This window comes from Rissa tridactyla, chromosome 14, assembly GCF_028500815.1.
Source record: "Rissa tridactyla isolate bRisTri1 chromosome 14, bRisTri1.patW.cur.20221130, whole genome shotgun sequence".
In the NCBI taxonomy this organism is placed as follows: Eukaryota; Metazoa; Chordata; class Aves; order Charadriiformes; family Laridae; genus Rissa; species Rissa tridactyla.
In genome coordinates, this window is record NC_071479.1 from 14,275,990 (window position 1) to 14,293,330 (window position 17,341).

General features: G+C 58.3%; 1 protein-coding gene across 1 annotated transcript; it reads left to right on the plus strand.

Moving 5' to 3' along the window:
* Positions 1–3,719: 3,719 nt before the first annotated feature.
* LOC128917652 (adenylate cyclase type 10-like) lies at positions 3,720–9,136 on the plus strand (the record flags this gene model as incomplete). Its single annotated transcript, XM_054220999.1, has 7 exons — positions 3,720–3,878; positions 4,169–4,273; positions 5,159–5,190; positions 7,932–7,961; positions 8,075–8,196; positions 8,788–8,864; positions 8,955–9,136. Coding segments are annotated over exons 1-7 (696 nt in total), but the record flags the coding sequence as incomplete, so codon positions are not given.
* Between the last annotated feature and the right edge of the window lie 8,205 nt (positions 9,137–17,341).

The following is a 17,341-nucleotide window of genomic DNA, read 5'->3' on the forward strand; positions in this document are numbered from 1 at the left end:
CCAGCAGTCTTCTGAACAGGTCAAAATTTGCCCTCCGGAAGTCTAAGGTGGCAGTTTTACTAACCCCTCGCCTTGTTTCCTCAAGAATGAGAAACTCAATCATCTCACGATCACTGTGCCCTAGACGGCCACCAACCTTTACTTCCCCTACAAGTTCTTCCCTCTTCACAAGAAGCAGGTCCAGGAGGGCACCTTCCCTGGTGGGCTCACTTACCAGCTGTGTGAGGAAGTTATCTTCCACACATTCCGGGAGCCTCCCGGATTGTTCCCTCTCAGCTGTGCTGTATTGCCAGCAGATATCCGGGAGGTCAAAGTCCCCCACAAGAACAACGGCAAGTGATCGCGAGATTTCCCCCAGCTGCTTATAGAAAGCTTCGTCCGCCTCACTGCTTTGGTTGGGAGGTCTATAGCAGACTCGCACAGCGATAGCAGCTTTATCGGCCCTTAACCTAATCCAAACGCTCTCCACCCCGTCATCACTATACTCGATTTCTGAGCTCTCGTAGCATTCTCTAATATACAGGGCCACTCCTCCACCTCTCCTTTCCTGTCTGTCCCTCCTGAAGAGCTTGTAGCCATCGATTGTGGCACTCCAGTCATGTGAGGCATCCCACCACGTTTCTGTGATAGCCACTGTGTCATAGTTTCCCTGGTGCATCATGGCTTCAAGCTCCCCCTGTTTGTTGCGCATACTGCGTGCATTGGTATAGATGCACTTCAGATGTGCTAATGACTCCAGCACCTTTTTGTGAGTGTGGGCCCCATTTCCCACCAGACCCCTTTCAGGTGCTTCCATGATTTCTAAGCGTCTATCCCTTCTCTCCAATGAAATGTCAGAGTGAGAGTCCTCGCTAGCCCACCATCCTTCAAGCCCTGGCATGCCTCCCTTGGATTTATTCCTGACAGGCCCAGTTGTCTCCCCTTCCCCCCTCATATCTAGTTTAAAGCCCTGTCAATGAGCCTTGCTAACTCCTGCCCCAAAATTCTTTTCCCCTTCTGGGACAGGTGCGTCCCACCTGCCACCAGCAGGCCAGGTGACTCATATAGCAGCCTGTGATCAAAAAACCCAAAGCCCTGCCAATAACACCAGTCCCGGAGCCGCGGGTTGACCTGTTGCCTCTTCCTGTTAATTTCCTCATTCATGATTGCCACTGAAGGGATAGAGGAGAATACAACTTGTGTTCCTGACCCCTTAAGCCGTCGCCCCAAGGCTCTAAAATCTCTTTTAATCGATTTTGGGCTCCTCCTACCCACTTCGTCACTACCCACCTGAAATACTAAGAGGGGGTAGTAGTCAGAGGAGTTTACTAGGGCCGGAAGTTTGCCTAACACATCCCTGACCCGTGCCCCAGGGAGGCAGCAGACTTCCCTGTGAAGTGGGTCTGGACGGCATATTGGCCCCTCCGCCCCCCTCAATAGAGAGTCACCCACCACAATGACCCGTCTGCTTTTCCTTTTGGAGCCAGCTGTGATGCTGGGTCCATGGCGACTTGGTCTTTCTGACGTTCCTGGCCTGGGTGTATCATCCTCCTCTCCAACAGCCAGTTCCTCCTGCAGGACTCCATGCCTGTTCTGCAAAGGTAACTGGGAAGGTGGGAGGGGCCGGGAGGGCATTCTCCTGCTTCCCCGCGCAGGGACCGGTTTCCATTCCCCCTCGTCTCTGCGATCCCCTCCTATTGCCTGGTGACGAGAGGGGAGGGGGTCCTCTGACTTGTGTGGGGCCTCACCCTCTTCCCTTTCTCTCAGGGAGCGGGTCCACCAGTCACTCTCCCTCTCGCATTCTCTCATACTCCTCAACCTCTCCACTTCTTCCTTCAGCTCAGCCACCAGAATGAGCAGATCATTTACCTGTTCACATCTGACACAAGTGTTGTCTCTGCTGCCCTCCATGGCGAGTGCCAGGCTCCGGCACTCTTTGCAGCCAGAGGCCTGGCTGCCCATATGTTTGCGTGGGGCCTCTGTCTGGGTGCCCACAGTTTTTTTAACAGCAGCCTTCGACCGGGTAGCAACCACGGCTGGATCTCTAGACACAAGCGAGACCTTGTGACTCGACGGTCAGTTTGGGGGAGCACTGGTTGCTCGCTCTCTGCAGGGACTAGTCCTTGCTCTGGGCAAGGCATCTCGGTCGTATTTAAAGCACCCGTTGCATGTTTATTTTATTAATTGGTGCTTATTTGCATAAATTAACATGGCATTTGGGAGGGAACATGGAGGGTTTGATTAGTTGAAGGAAGGAAATGGAAAGAAAGGCATCTTGTCTCTCCCAACAGTATAAAAAAGGCTGATTTTTTTGTTTCCGAGCCACCAGATTTTGATAACTTTGTTTAATTTTTGCTGAATATTCATGTCCAGTGGAAAGAAAAATAATCTATATTTTGGTTCTGTTTTTCTCTTGAAAGGACCAATCCTCAGGTCTGGGCCTCGATAAACTCCTGTCCCCAAAGCAGAAGGCGTGTGGGAACGTTCTCCTTGGGCTTCTCAAGGCTTGTATTTTTCAAAATAAACCTCAAAGGAACGTTTTTATCTAGCCCTTAACGATTCCAAAGGGAAACCGGCTGCCTTCCAGAAACCAAGACGGGCCTCCCAGTAAGGCTGGAGTCAGCGGCAGCCCTGCCAGCTGGGAGGACTGGGAGTTTTTCAGCAGAAAACCTGGAGGCTGTTTCCTTTTCAACAAAGAAAAAGAAGTGGGATGTTGCAGCACTGAGTGATTTTTTAAATTCCATAGAAAGGGATGAGTTTTGAGCAGTTTGGCTCTGGAGGCGGGGTGGGAAAGCGAGTGCCGAGAGAATGTGGCCCATGTTCTCCGGCGCCAGGACGGCTCGCCGATGCTCCAGGCCGCTCTGGCCGGTGGCAAAGGCCTGCTGGGGCGAGACGGCGGTGGCCGGGATGGCCAGGTACTGCCGGCTCTGCCACCCCCACCATTCCCCCTCCGCCCACCTCGTCTCTCCCTGTCTCTCCGTCCCCCGGCCCACATGGCGGAGGAGCAGGCGAGGGGGGAAGTGCGGGTTATGCTGAGTTCCCCCCAAAAGAGGTGGGTCACGGCCCCAAAATGTCTGGAAGTTGGGCGGGGGTCGCAGTGTTTAAAAAACGTTCAAACCTGTAACTCTGGGTGTGAGGCACTGGAATAGAGAACAAGCTCTTCTTTTGATAGCTATTGAAAAATAATATTAATTTCTGTATCTAGAAGGAGACGAAAATAAAAAGCTCTCTCTCTAAGGATGAAATTATTTCATGGTATGAAATTATTTCGTGGTATGAAATAATGCTGTGGGCCAGCCTGGGTCAAGTGCCTCAAGTCCTCATTTCTACACCTGGGAAGGCTTAAAAGCACCGAGACCGCTAATCCCCCATAGGCTAGCTGGCTATGAAGTACATATTTTCCCAAATTCAGACAAGAGAGTTCTAGAAGTGCAGTTTTCCCCAGCATTACAAGAGAAGTTAGTGCTGTGTCGCTCACAGCAGGACACCGGGTAATGGCGGTGACAGACGGAAGATGTCACTGCGAGCCGATTGTGATGCGTGAGGTGAGTTGCCGGGCAAGCGATGACCTGCAGAGGAGGCCGCCGCCTGGTGACTGTGACCACCCCGGGAAGGCGGAGGGCTAGTCGCCCCGCACAGAGGCCCCGGGCCCAGTGTGCAGCTTGCACTGTGCAGTGAGGTCCTCGTCCTCCTCCCGGCTGGGCACGGCCGTCTTCTCCTGAGGTACCCCGTGTGCCACAGGGCGCTGACGATGGCTTCTGCCTGGGAGAGGAATCGTCACTACGGGGACCTGCAGAAAGCAGTCGCTTTCCTCCCCTCGCTCCTTGCTGATAGCTCCCTCAGGAGCAACGACACCGCTCAGAGTGTCCACGGAGTGCTGCTCTTTGCGGATATCTCAGGTGGGGGGAGCAGGGAGGAGCAGCCACGGACATGAGCCATGTGGGGACACAGCAGGCCCTTTGGAGCCCCTCAGACAGAGTGGTCATCTTGTCACTGCTGAGGTCTTCTGTTGGGACGCCCACAGAGAGCGGGATGGGTGACCTTGGGCGGTCCATCATGGCTGCCACCAGTGCGGAGCTGGCACGGGAAGGTGTCCCCTACAGGCTCTCGGGCCGGGCATCGTGGAAACAGCTGCCAGGTCTTTTGGCCCACATGGGCATTTCCTGATTTCTGGATGTCCCTGTTCCAGGTTTCACTGCGTTGACCGAGAAATTCGTGCAGAGGAGCGGCGTGGACAGAGGCACTGATGAGCTGGCGCAAACGCTCAATGAGTACCTGTGCGACATTTTGGAGGGTAGGAGCCGTGCTGCAGGACTGTGTGGCATCGCGCCGTGATGGTGGAGGGTGGAGGCAGCCTGGTCCTGCCTCCTTGGAAGGGCTGGGGCTTTCTGTGAGGAACAGTGAGCGCAGCCAGGGTCTGCTGGCGGGTCAGCACCAGCACGGGTCCTTTCTGCTCCCCGCTGCGGCCGAGGAGGCACCCACTTTCTTAGCAGCCACCTCGGTGCCTCTGGCGTGAACAGCCGTCTCAGTGCTGCGTCAGGGCCCAGAGCAGGCTGAGGGCATCCAGCAAGTGCTCCAGGGTCTGGAGCGTCTGTGCTATGAGGAAAGTCTGAGAGAGCTGGGCCTGGTTTGCCTGGAGAAGAGAAGGCTTGCGGGGGGGACCTTAGAAACGTGCCTACAACCTGAAGAGAGGGTGCAAAGAGGACAGAGCCAGGTTCTCCCCAGTGGTGCCCAGAGTGGAACAGGAGGTTCCCTCTGTGCATCAGGAAACACTTTTCGACTGTGAGGGTGACTGAGCACTGGCAGAGGTTGCCCAGGGAGCTTGTGAAGTCTCCCTCCTTAGAGCTATTCTGAAACCATCAGCCACCGTCCTGGTCAGCTGGCTCTGTGCAGCCGGGCTTGAGCAGCGGGCTTGGACCAGATGGACCCCAGAGGTACCTTCCAGCCTTCATCTTTCTGAGGTCTGGTGGCATCTGGAGGCCCTGCCTCCCTGCCTGCTGTGCGGGTACAAGGGCTGTGACCACCATGAGCCTGGGAGAGAGGCCGGAGCGGTGCTTTCCTGAGCTGTGCCCCACAGTGCACCCTTGCCCCGGTGCTCCCCTCAGGCAGAGGGCCTTGCTCGGTGGCTTCTGGAAGAAGGTGTCCACATGACTCTGCCTTTTCTTCCCTCTGTCCACAGAGTTCCTGATTTTTGGAGGAGACATCTTGAAGTTTGCTGGTAGGTTCTTGGGACGATGACCTCGGGCACTGAGCTGTAACATTTAACTCCTGTGGCGGCCGTTTGCTCTGCGCTCCTTCTCAAGAGGCTCTGTGCAGCGCCTTGAGCCAGCTCTTTGGCCACGCACGCACCCCTCCAGCAGTGCCCTCTCTCCAGTGCTGCAGCTGCAGAGGAGCGCTCGGGACAGGGGGTGTCACCGCTGCCAGCCGTCTGCTGCTGTGGCTGGCCCGGGATAGGAGAGGTGTCCCGGTGCCCAGGACATGGTCCTCCAGGACGATGGCCTCCCACAAGCCCATCTTCCTCTGCACAGCAGCTGGTTTCTGCTGTCTCTGCAGAACCAGACCGTAGGTCGGGGAGAGTCAGGTCTCGGCAGAGCCTTTACTTTCCCTCCCTTTCCCCAGGAGATGCTGTGCTGGTGCTGTGGAGAACACCACCCCAGGAGGTGGCCAGGACCATCAGCCTGGTGCTGCACTGTAGCCAGCAGATCCAGAAGAAGTACGGAAGGCGTGACACAGATGTGGGGCAGAAGATCCAACTGAAGATAGGTACGGGCGCTGTGCCAGACGCAGCTGTGTGGCACTCTGCCATGCCACAGGGTGCTTCTGGTTTGCTGGGCTTCTGGGGCAGGCAGCTGGGGATGACGCCTGGCGCACTCAACACATTCTCAATGTCAACTCGGTTCGTCTATTTCTAGACGCCTGTTTTAGGGACTCGTGTCAGCGTCTCCCCCAGGAGGAGGGAGGATGCTCTACCCCTCCGTAATGCCCGTCTCCCCGCTGGGCTTCAGAGGAGCTTCTGAGCAGCCGAGATGCTGGGGGCTGTGGAGTTCCAAATGTTCCTGTGTCAGTTCTGCTTCTCCTTCTCCCCAGGGATCTCTGCAGGGACCATGAGCCTCCCGGTTTTCGGAGATGAGAGCTGGCAACACTTCTGCATTTTTGGCCCGTGCCTGGCTGAAGTTCGTGACGCCGAAGAGGTTGCGGGTGCAGGTGAAGTTGTCCTCTCAGCCACCTGCTGGGAGCTCTGTGAGCAGCACCGGCTGAGGACCAAGCATCTCGCAGGCACAAGAGCTGTGCAGGCAGGTGGATGGGACGGCCTCGAGAGCCATTCTGAGGGCCTGGGCCTGGCCATGAAGGAGGGAGGTGTCGGAAGGCTGAGGAGATGAATGTGGAGAGAGTTGTAGGTGGGAAAGCGGGCAGGCAGGGGAAGGTCTTGTCCTTCCATCTCAAGGGTAACCGTGGGCTGGGCTTTCTTGCTTTGAGGGGTCAGGAGGCGCTGGGAGGGTTTGAGCCCCAGCAGCAATGTCCTCTGTGGGCCATGGAGCTGTGGTTGCTTGGAGATGGGCATGCTTGGAGAATGGCTGTCCAGCTCCGGTGCTTCTGAGGAAGCACTGCTGTCCCATCCAGCCAGGTGGGCTACTTCTCCCCTTCTCTGGGCAGTGACGGTGGAGGGCAGGCTCTGTCCCCTGGGAGTCCTGGGGAGGCCAGTGGCAGTGCTTTCATTCTGTGTGTCTTCAGGTGACGGGCATGGATCCGATGCCTTGGTCCGAATGCCAAGACGCCTTACGCAAGCTCGTACAAGACCCAGTGAGACACCGCTCAAAAAGGGAAGGTGAGTGCCCACTTCCCCTTGCTCTGTGATTGTCCCGAAAGGTGGGGCTTTGCTGCTTCAGGGGCCAGAGAGGAACCACCTCCTCCCTCTTCCCTCTGTCCGTTAGCACTCAGGCTGTTGGGCCTCCCAGGGCGGTGGCTGCTGCCGCCTCCTCCTTCCAGGGGAGAGCTCTGCCCTCAGCATCTGGAGGTGGCAACATGAGCAAGCGCAGAAGACTCTTTCTCCCCCGGTTCCAGGGCCAGGCCCTGCTTTGCAACAGCTCGTAGTCCCGTCCACCCAGCGACCACCTGCCTTTTCTCTCCTCAGGTGCCATGAGGCCTGCTCTTCTCTTGCCCAGTGACCTGAACGCCGAGGATGTGCTTAGGAAGTACATACCAGTCGCTGCTCTCGGGAAGGTACGGCAAGGCCACTGCTGCTGGGGGCTGCATTTTCGGAGGGCAGAAGAAGTGGTGCCTTGCAGAGATGGAGCTCTTACGGGAACAGACCAATCAAAGAAAATGCGCCCTGCGATGACAACGCAGGGAAACTGAGCCCGGGGGCACCGGTGCCGCACCATTGTCTGCGTTGTCCTCAGAGAGACATGGGTGGCAGGAGGAGGACTCCTGTCCCTCTGTCTTTTCCGTGGCTATGGTTCTGGGTGTGCCGCGGACACGATGGTGGGATAAAGGGGAGATTCCCCTGAAGTCCCTGGAGCATCCCTGAGGGTCTCCCCTCATGTCCGTACCGGTCCCCAGATGGCGTGTTAGCGGAGCAGCCTTCTCTCCTTTGTCATTTGTGTTATGACTCGGCGTCTGCCTGCCGCAGGCTGGGCGGCCTGCCCGCCCTTTTGCACTGAGAGGAGGATTTATCCCTTCCTCTGCTATTACCCGCTATCGCCAGCACGCCTGCTCTCCCTCGGTACTGGTGTGGGCAGTAAGAGCCCGGGAGAGCAGGCTGGTGAAGCCGTCGTGCTCTTGTCTTCCAGCTCGATGCAGGACTGCCCATGGACCTCCTCTCTGAGCTACGGCCAGTCACCTGCATCTTTGTCCAGCTGCAGCTTGCTGCAGGTACCAGCTCAGAGCATCTCAGCACCGTCCTCAAGGAGGCCAGCAGGGTGATGCTAGAAATCCTCTCTCCTCACAAGGGCCACATCAACAAAGTCCTCCTGTGTGATAAAGTGAGTGGGGGGGAACGGTGGCCTCCCCCAGCGCCAGAGGGTGGGCAGTGAGCGCGAGGGAGAGACTCCCTCTTAGGCGCTGTAGCAACATGTTCCACATCTGTCCTGGGCAGGGCTGCACGTTCCTCTGCGTGCTGGGACTCCCTGGAAACAAGCTGCCCTGCGAGAGCCTTCACGCCCTGCAGAGTGCTCTGGAGATCTTCAACTCGTGCTCCACCATGCTCAAGGAAACAGAGTGAGTGTGTGGCGGGGGTCGGCGGGGTGCATGCTGCCTGGGACGGCGCAAGGGGGCTTCCCAGAAAGAGATGTGCCTTCTAGCTTGCTCTCCCTTGTCCCTGGCAGGAAGGAGGCAGTGCCCTGAGAGGTGCAGGCAACCCCTGGGCTCAGCCCACGGCAGCCAGACGGAGTCCCTCCAAGCACACTCTGCTGGCCACCGTGCTGGAAAGAGCCCTCGTGAGGGCCAGAGGCTGCTGCGGCCAGAGGCAGGCCCTTCTGGGCCACTGCCCCATGAACGGGGATGGGGCCCAGCCACCTGATCCCAAGTGGCTGTCATCGCCAGGCGGTGACATGGCGGGCGCCTTCTTCCCTCTCTCTTTGCTCACAAGAGGGCTGTGGCCCTGCCCGTGCTCTGCCCCTGCCCCTTGTCCCTTGCAACCTGCAGATGTTGCACCCCTGAGCTCTCCATGTCCCCGAGACCCACGCTGGCAGGGCAGCACAGCCGGTGGCCCAGGCTGGCACCGAGGGGAGGTGTGGGAAGGGATGAAGCCAGGCGGGCAGGACTGCGCCTGGGGCGCTGCTCAAGCCCTGCTGTTTCTCTGTGTGCCAGGACAATGTCTGTGGCAGTTACCAGAGGGACGGTGTTCTGCGGAGTCACTGGCCACCCGCTGAGACACGAATACACAGGTATTGGCCTGGAAGGGTGCCGCGGGGCTGGCGGCACAGGCCACACCGACGCATGCTCTCTCTCTCTAACGCGTGCTCTCCCTCTGGCAGTCCTTGGCCGGAAGGTGAACTTGGCTGCCCGGATGATGGTGCACTACCCTGGGCTGGTGTCCTGTGATGCAGTGACCTACGCCGCCTCCCGGCTGCCCGCTTCCTACTTCAAGGAGCTGCCTGAGAGAGAGATGAAAGGCCTCAGCCAGCCTGGCCCTGTCTATCAATACGTGGGGGTCACCGAGGAGAGGTGAGTGTCCTCTGAGACGGTCGGAAGCCCTGGCGTGGCAGGCTTTTTGCCCCTCTCCCCTGCTGTCTCCAGCTGCTGAGAGAGCAGGAGTGAAACCACAGGGATGGGGAAGGTTTGTCTGTCTTGGTAGACACAACCTGGCCTTGTGGGCTGGGTCTAAAGGGCTTTGGGCTGTGCTTTCCGTGCTGTGCTTGCTCCACCACGTGCCCTGGGAATGCTGACCCAAGGAGTTTTCTGTCCCAGCTGCTCCGAGCAGGAAGCTTTGGGCCAGTCTAGTCCCCATGGGGAAACGTGGACCATCGGGACACTCTTCCTCTGGTCTTCCTGCAGAAATCTCAGCTCTTCTGGGCCAGGATTTCACCTTCCCTTTAGAGGACGGTTTGAAGGTTACCACTGCCGTCTCTTTGAGACTGCGGGAAGACTTGAGCCAAAGGTGCCAGGTGCTTGGCGTCCCAAGCCCTTCAGGGACACAAGTCCCCCTTTCAAAGACGCTTGGTGTTCTTGGCCAAAGTGGTAAAGCTGTCTCCCAGCCAACAGCACGCCCTGGCTTCTTTCACGTGTCTTCTCCTGTTTCTCTGGGTTTGGCCTCTGGGGATGGACTCTTGATATGTTCTTCTGTCCCACCGTGGCCGCTGGGCTTCTTTACGCTTGAAGCTGTCGTAGCGTGTCAGCTTGAACTTTGGCTGGGAAAGCGTGCAGGGGATAACAGCCTGCTCCAGAGAAAAGCCGGTACCCGAGGAGCACCTCCTTCCCTACCACGCCAGGCTGCTTCTCTAGGTCCCCTGGCTTCTCACCATCTCATTGACTTGTGTTGTCTTTTCCCCTGCTTGTAGCATCTTTGGCGTGGGTCTTACCAAGAAGAGGTCGGAGTACGTCCCCTTGCTGGGTAGGTGGAGAACGCCTTGCTCTTCTGAAGCCCAGGTTCTTCCCCTTGGTAACTTTTAGTGCCTTGCTGGGAAGGGAGAGGCTTTTACCAGGGATGGTGTTGCCTGCAGCAGCCCTAAGAAAGCGCCGCCTGTCTTGGTCTCTGCTTGCTTGATATCTTTGGGTGGAAAACGAGGTGGGGCGCCTGCTGCTCCCTGCTGTCTTCCAGAGCTGGTAGGAAGGTTGCTTTCAACTGTGGAGCTGCTCACAGCCTGGGGGCTAAACTGATCCCTGTCTTTGGGGTCAGGAAAGAGATTTCCTTCTGCCAAATCGATGGAGAGTTTTGACGGTGGGTTCTCCTCCTTCTACTCCTCAGAGCTGCTTTCTTGGCAGCATCTGGGCGAAGACACGGAAATGTCAGGAGGCAGGGGATGCCTGTATTCACTCGGGGTCTTGCCGAATGTTTTGGGCCCTGTTGTGGGTTAACCCCGCTTGGCAGCTCAGCCCCACAGAGCCACTCGCTCCCCACAGTGGGATGGGGAAGAGAATCGGAAGGGTTAAAGTGAGAGCACTGGTGCGCTGAGATACAGACAGCTTAATAGGGAAAGCAAAAGCTGCACACACGCCCAAAGCAAAATCAGGCATTCATCCACTGCTTCCCATGGGCGGGCAGGCGTCTTGCCATTTCGAGGAAAGCAAGGTTTCATCACGTGTGACGGTGACTTGGGAAGACAAATGCCATCACTCCGAATGTCCCCCCTTCCTCCTTTCCGCCGGATTTTCTTGCTGAGCACGGCGTTGTATGGTCTGGAATAGGCCTTTGGGCAGTTGGGGTCAGCTGTGGCGGCTGTGGCGGCTGTGCCGCCTCCCAGCTTCTTGTGCACCCCCAGACTGTTCGCCAGCGGGGCAGCGTGAGCAATGGAAAAGGCCTCGACGCTGCGCAGGCGCTCTTCAGCCATAACTAAAACCTGGTTGTGTTATCAACAGCGATGTTTGGTCACAAATACAAAACATAGACCTGTACAGGCTATTGCTGAATAAAATTAACTCTAGCCCGGACCAAACCAGAACGGGACTGACGACGCTGCCTTAGCTACTGGGAGGTGCTGTGCAGCTCACGGCACAGCGAGGAGATGCTTTGAGTCTGTTTGGGACGCAGCTGCCTGAACCGGCTGCAGTCATCCCTTACAGTCTCGTGCTGGATCGCTGCGGGGAGTCGCATGGGGCCGGCAGAATCTCCGTGCCTGTGGGATAGGGGAGAGGGCGAGGGGGCTGCGCTGTGGGGCAGGCAAGCAGGTGGCCCCGTGACTGCTCTGAGGAAGGCAGAGGTGCCCAAGCGTGGACGAGGAGGTGGGAAGGAGGCCTGGGTGCCGGCAGGCTGGCCGATGTGGTAGCGGGGAGGGAAGCTGCGGTGGAGGGTGCCCGCAAAAGGGACGGCTCTTTGCTTTTCAGCACGCCCCCAGCAGCTCGTTCTCTGGTTTGTCTTCGCAGGTCGGAAGCAGGAGACTGACCTCTTTGTCAGCTGCTTGAACGCCTATAGGGATTCAGGCCAAAGGAACATCCTGGCGGTTGAGGGCACGATGGGCTGTGGAAAGAGCCACTTACTTGCTGAACTGGCCTCTCTAGGCCAGGATGCTGGCCACAGGTACAGGTTTTCCACCTGTAGCTTTGCGACGCTGCCCCTGCCCATCCCCTGACAGCTGTGGAACGCTCCAGCCCCTCTGCCAGGGTACCTGGCCCTTGGACTGCAGCCTCCCGACAGAGCCTCCTGGAGACACTGCCTGGGAGCACCTGCGTGCTCCGCTCCCGCCTCTGCCTCTTTGGGGAGTTGGAGGTGGCTTCTGGAGCCACGGCCTTTCCTCCTTCACCCCTGGGTCAGGCGCAGATAGAAGGAAAGAGCCCAAGCTCAGTGCTTTTCATCCCACTCCAGACCCCAGAGACAGCAGGGCTGCCTGTCTCAGAAGCCCTGCTCGCCCTCGGCGTGTTTCCCAGGAGGAGCACGGGGGCCTGTGCTCTGGCAGGCAGACCGATAAGGTCTGGAGCCCAAAGGCAAACCCACCACTTGCTCCGTTCTTGCCTCTCAGCCCCGTGAGTTCCTCTGCAGGGGGCACGTAGGGAGACCTAGGCCGGCGCTGCAGAGACACAGGCTCTGGACCCGGCTCTCCCGCTGGCTTGGCAGCAACTGCCCCTCTGTGCCCTTTCTCGTACGAGGAGGGAAAGGCTTGGCCTTCTGTGGGAAGCGCTTGGAGATGGGGGGGCTGAAGAGCTCCCCCCAAAGGGCACCTCCGCCCCTCTTGTCTTAGAAGGCTGGGGCTGTGGGGAATCTCAGTGCCTTTTGCTTTTGCACCGCAGGGTGGTTGCCCTGGAACTGCTGGAGATCGACATGAGGCAGCCCTTCTCTGCCATCCGCATGCTGATGGCCAGGGCCCTGGGCCTCCAGGACTGTGAATCGCGCGGCGACAGGCAGCGCGTGCTGAAGACAAAGCTGCAAGGGACAATCGAAGAGAGCAGCTACTGCCTCCTCAATGACATTTTTGGTGTCAAGGTGAGAGCCAGAGGCCCCTGTGGACGTTGAGAAGGCCTTCTCCTGAGCTTGTCTGGGTCTGACCTTGAGTGGGCACGCTGCTGGGAGTGCCTTAGCTCCGGGGTGGGCATTGCGGGGGTCACAGTGTGCATTTGCCATGCCTGGGCCCGGGGGGCTCCCTGTCTGTGGGGCTGGTGTCCTGCGCCGCATCCGCAGTGCCCGGTGCCTTGTTCGGCACCCTGGAAGTGGCACTGGAGAGAGGCTGTTCCTGACCTCGTGCCGAGGTCACCGCTGTGCGAGGGGTCTGCCCCAGCCAGCCCATGATTCCCACAGCCAGAGAACCGGCTCAGCCCAAGCCCCAGCTCTGCAGAGACCCTCAGCAGAGGGCCTTTGCTTTAGGCTCTGGGTGGAGTCCCCGCTGCGGCTCCCTGCCCCTGTGCTGGGCAGAGGTGAGGTGCTGAGGCTGTCAGAGACGGTGGGCTCTGCGGTCTTGCGTGCTGGGTAGGTGTGCCGAGCCCCGGAGCCGTGTTTCTCCCTGACTCTGCTTTTCTGGCCAGTTCCCCATTTCGGACAATGTTCGCGAGATGGATGAAACTCAAAGAAGACTGGAATTGCACTCGACTCGGCTGAAAGTGCTGGAGAAGGTGAGCATTTCTCCTTCCTTCCCCCTGGGTCAGAGAAGGAAAAACCCTGCCGTCTGCGGGCTCTGTACCACTGAGGTGTGAGCAGGCGGGATGACTGCGCACCTGGGTCATGGCCCGTCAGAGCCCGAGAAAGCCCTCGCCCCCCCACTTCCCCCCGCAGCCCCACAAACACACCCGAGGACTTTCCTCCCGTAAAGTGTGCCCTGGAGGAGGAACAATGTCTTCTGGGTTCCCTTGCCCGAGCTCCCTCCTTCTGCAGGGCAAGTGATGTTAGGTATGACCCTCCAGTCTCAAAGAGTCAGTAAGCTTCCGAGCGGGAAAGTGGCTGGGGAGAGACTTCAGAGCATCCTCTCAAGAGACGGAGGCTAAATCTCGTCCCCTGCAAGACAGCTGAGAATCCACTGGATTCCCCTCAGAGCAACCTGCTTTTTTTCAGACCCTTACAGGAGATTTTGGCATATTTGTCATCGACAATGCCCATTTCATCGACCCTGACTCCTGGTTCATCATGTCACCCGTGCTCCAAAAGGTCTCCCTCTTCATGGTCATGAGCTTAGCCCCAGGCTACGAGATAACAGAGAGCTTTCGCAAAGCCGCAGCAGACAACGCCACGTCCCAGAAAATCACTTATCTTCATCTGGACAAGCTGAAAGCTTCAGTTGTGATGCAGAAAGTCTGCAAGGAGCTCGGAGTGGTCAGCATCCCCAGGGATCTGGTGAGGTAAGTTGGAGGCAGGGGAGCTCTTCCTGAGGGCCTGAACCTCTGCTGACCGTGGTAGGGAATCAGCCCCCCAGGCAAGGGAGCGCAGGGCCGCTAGAAGCATCCCGGACTCTAGCGAGTGCCAGGCGTGGGCGGCTTGTTATGCCTCACCCTGGTGGGTGTGCGCTGAGAGCGGGCAACTCCCGAGACACCCAGCCTGGGAGGTGTCAGCCTTGGCTGCCGCACAGGGAGGAAGGGAGGAAGAGTCCTGAGCCCAGCTGTGTCTGGGTGTGAACAGAAAAGGCCTTGGTCTGGGTGGCTGGGCTGTGGGGGAGATTCCCCGGGGCAGAGGTCCATCCTCTCCAGGCTCCTGAGGAGAAGAAAGGCAGGGCTCGCTGCTCTGCGCTTTGGGCATTGTCCGCAATTCTTTTCCCGTGGACTTCGGCAAAGGCTGGAGGGTTCAGGGGGCACAAAATCCCAAGGCAGTGGGAGGACGATCCCTTTCCAAAGTGAGGTGTAGCTGTGATGAAGATGCTGGCTACCCTGGTATGCCTGAGTGACTGGCCGCCCACCTGAACTGTGTTTCACCTTACTTTCCTTGTGCTGGTCCCCGACGGGTCTGCTCCTGTGCAGGTTCCTGATCCGAACCAGCTCAGGGATCCCATATTACTGCGAGGAGCTGCTGCGCTGCCTTCGTGCCAACGACATGCTCCAGTTCTGCACCCGGAGGCAGTCTGGAAAAGCAAAGGACAACTGGGAGAGCCTGATCAGTAAGCACCTTGGCTGCGACTAGCGAGTTGCTGTGGCGTGTTCTCCACAGCAGAGTCTTGCCCCGTTGTTCCCCCATGGCTCTGGGCAGAGTCAGATCTTGGTCTGGCGGAGGTGCGGGCTCCTGTGCGCCTTGCTGTTGGGACAGGCAAAGCAGGGGCAGTGAGTTCTGGTGGCTCGGAGGGACCTACATTCTTGGGGCGGGGGTTGTGGGGCTAAAACACAGGGGAAATCCTTCCGAAGCACATGTGCTTGTGGTGTTTCTTAGGCATTCCAATGGGCATGCAGTTTAACTTGGCCAAAGGCTAGCTCACTTGAGAACAAACCCCAGCTTGAGGTGAGGGACGAGCCCAGGAAACTTGAATGCCAAACCATAAATCCCCACAAGAGTGCCGGTAACGGAAGAAAACAGTGGTAATGCCATCCGAGAGAGCAATGCCAGCCAGAGTGCCGCGGCCTTGGGAAGAGCCAGGACTGAGGCCACGTCTTGCATTAGCACCAGCAGTTTCCCTGGCTGGGAACTGGTGGGAACTGTTTTGCTCTGCTTCATGACCACCACATTCAGGGCAGGCACTGGACCATGTCAGGGGCGACTTGTCCCATCCCAAGTGAATTGTGAAGCGCTCGCGAGCTGCGAGTCGCTTTGCGAACTGCCTTATCAGTGCTCTCTTGCTCCGCCCAGCATCTGCAGCCGAGGCTTCATCCCTCGCAGCAACCTGGAGCTCCGAGGCGGGGAATGACGGGAGGGTCTGCCTCCTCAGGCCAGCCGTGACCCTGGAGAACACCGCGCTGCCCATCCCCTTGAAAGGTAAGGAGCCGAGCGCCGCTCTGCCGGCTGTCGGCTGTGCTGGGGCTCCTTCCCGGGGCAGGGGCTGGAGGGAGGCCGGGCATCCGTGTGCTGCAGAGTCACCCTCTCAGCGTGGGGGCTCTGCTGGGAAGGCGGCTCCGGTCCCACCAGAAACAGGCCTGGGGCTGCAGGCAGCCGCTTTCCCCTCCTGTGAGCCTGCTGGCTGCTCTCCGTCAGCAGGTAGGAGAGAAAAGGTTATCCGTGCAACACTGAAATGGCTCCCTTTTCTCACCAAAACAAATACTTTGCTGGGAAAAGGCTTTGACTTGCCTCTGTCCCAACTTTGACGCAGCATCTGTGTTGCTGTTCTCTTTTTAAGTTCCCCAGCTAATGCTGGTCTCAAGGCACTTAATCCAAACCAAACCTCTCTGGCCATAGACATTTGTTATGAATTGTGAAGAAACATCATGCTAAAGTATTCCTGCTGTGAAGTGGCTTTGTCCAAAAAAAAAAAAAAAAGAAAACCAAGAGAAAGGAATAGTATTGTCTGGCCAAGTTAAGGCAAGCGTTGTGGGGAGCTCTGTGTCCACCTGTGATGTGGGGAAAGTTCTCTGTGTGCGCTGTTGGGCAAAAGCCTACTCCAGATCTGGTAGGGCACATCATGGGATGCGCATACCTGCTGGGTCCTGCCCTCCCTGCCCTCGGTGGGGGAGCATTTGTTTGAGCATCTGGCTTTTCCCCAGGCCTCATGGCCTGCGATTCCATCAGGAGCGGAGCCAGTTTGAAGATGCCTACCCTGGGTTGCGATTGCCCAGTAGGTGCAGCCGCAAGCAGAGGAGGCCAAAGTCTACCCCATCTCATGGGTTGAAACTTTCCAGCCTCTCCAGCCTCAGCATGGGGAAGAGGCAAGAGAGACGTGTTGTTTCTTCTTGACAGAGATTGCGCTGACTCAGCTGGATCGGATGCAGCCGCTCACGCGGATGGTTGTGAAGTTTGCAGCCATCATCGGGCCGGTGTTTACCACCCAGCTCCTGTTGCACATCCTTCCCACTGGCCTCAGGACCCATATGAATTCCTCCTTGGACGAGCTGGTGAGCGACAACATCCTGAGGTGGCTGAAAAACACAGAGGTGCCAGAAGATGTGCAAGATCCTACCGAGGGGCCAGCCACCTCTTCGCAGGTGGAGAGCAGTAAGTGGTAGCGGGCAGGTGGACAAGGGAGCTCCCAGCTGTGTCCCGGCAGGGCTCCCCAGGGCATGGTGCGCTTCCCCTGCTGTGAGGGGTGGCTGGGGCTCAGGCAGGCACGGCTCTTTGCGATGGGTTGTTCAAAGACCTTACGGGTCAGTCTCAAAGCCCGCTAGCTTTGCGTTGGAGGGAGGTTCCCACCAAGTGCCATCCCGAGTGCTGCTCGTAGCGCAGGCACGGGAGGGCGTGTGGAGTCCCTGACATCCTCTCCCAGCCACCTGATCAAAGATGCTCTCCAGGTTGCCCCGGGGCCCTTGACGGGCTTTTATTCAGCTTTGACTCCCCTGTGGCGCAGGAGGAAGCTCAGGAGGCTGGGGACTGCCTTGCCAAGAGCAGGGAGAAAGTGCTGGACGGGGCTTGCTTGGGCTGGCGGTGACATGCCCAGCTCCTGCCTGGAGCGCAGCTGAGCGCTGTGTCCGCGGGGCTGGGCTAGCGTCAGCAAGGCAAGCTGGGCCCTTTTGCCCCGTGCTGCAAGGCTCGGTGTGCAGCAGTGCTGGTTGGCTGGCAAGGGTGCACGCCAAGGCATGACTCTCGTGCCCCGGCTGCGACGGCCCTGAGCTGGGGCTGATGCCAAGGCCCTTTGCCTTGCAGGTGTGCAGAGGCCCTCTCCCAGCACGAGGACCGAGGAGCAGCAGCCTGGCGTCTTGGCCTTCTGCGTCCCACTGC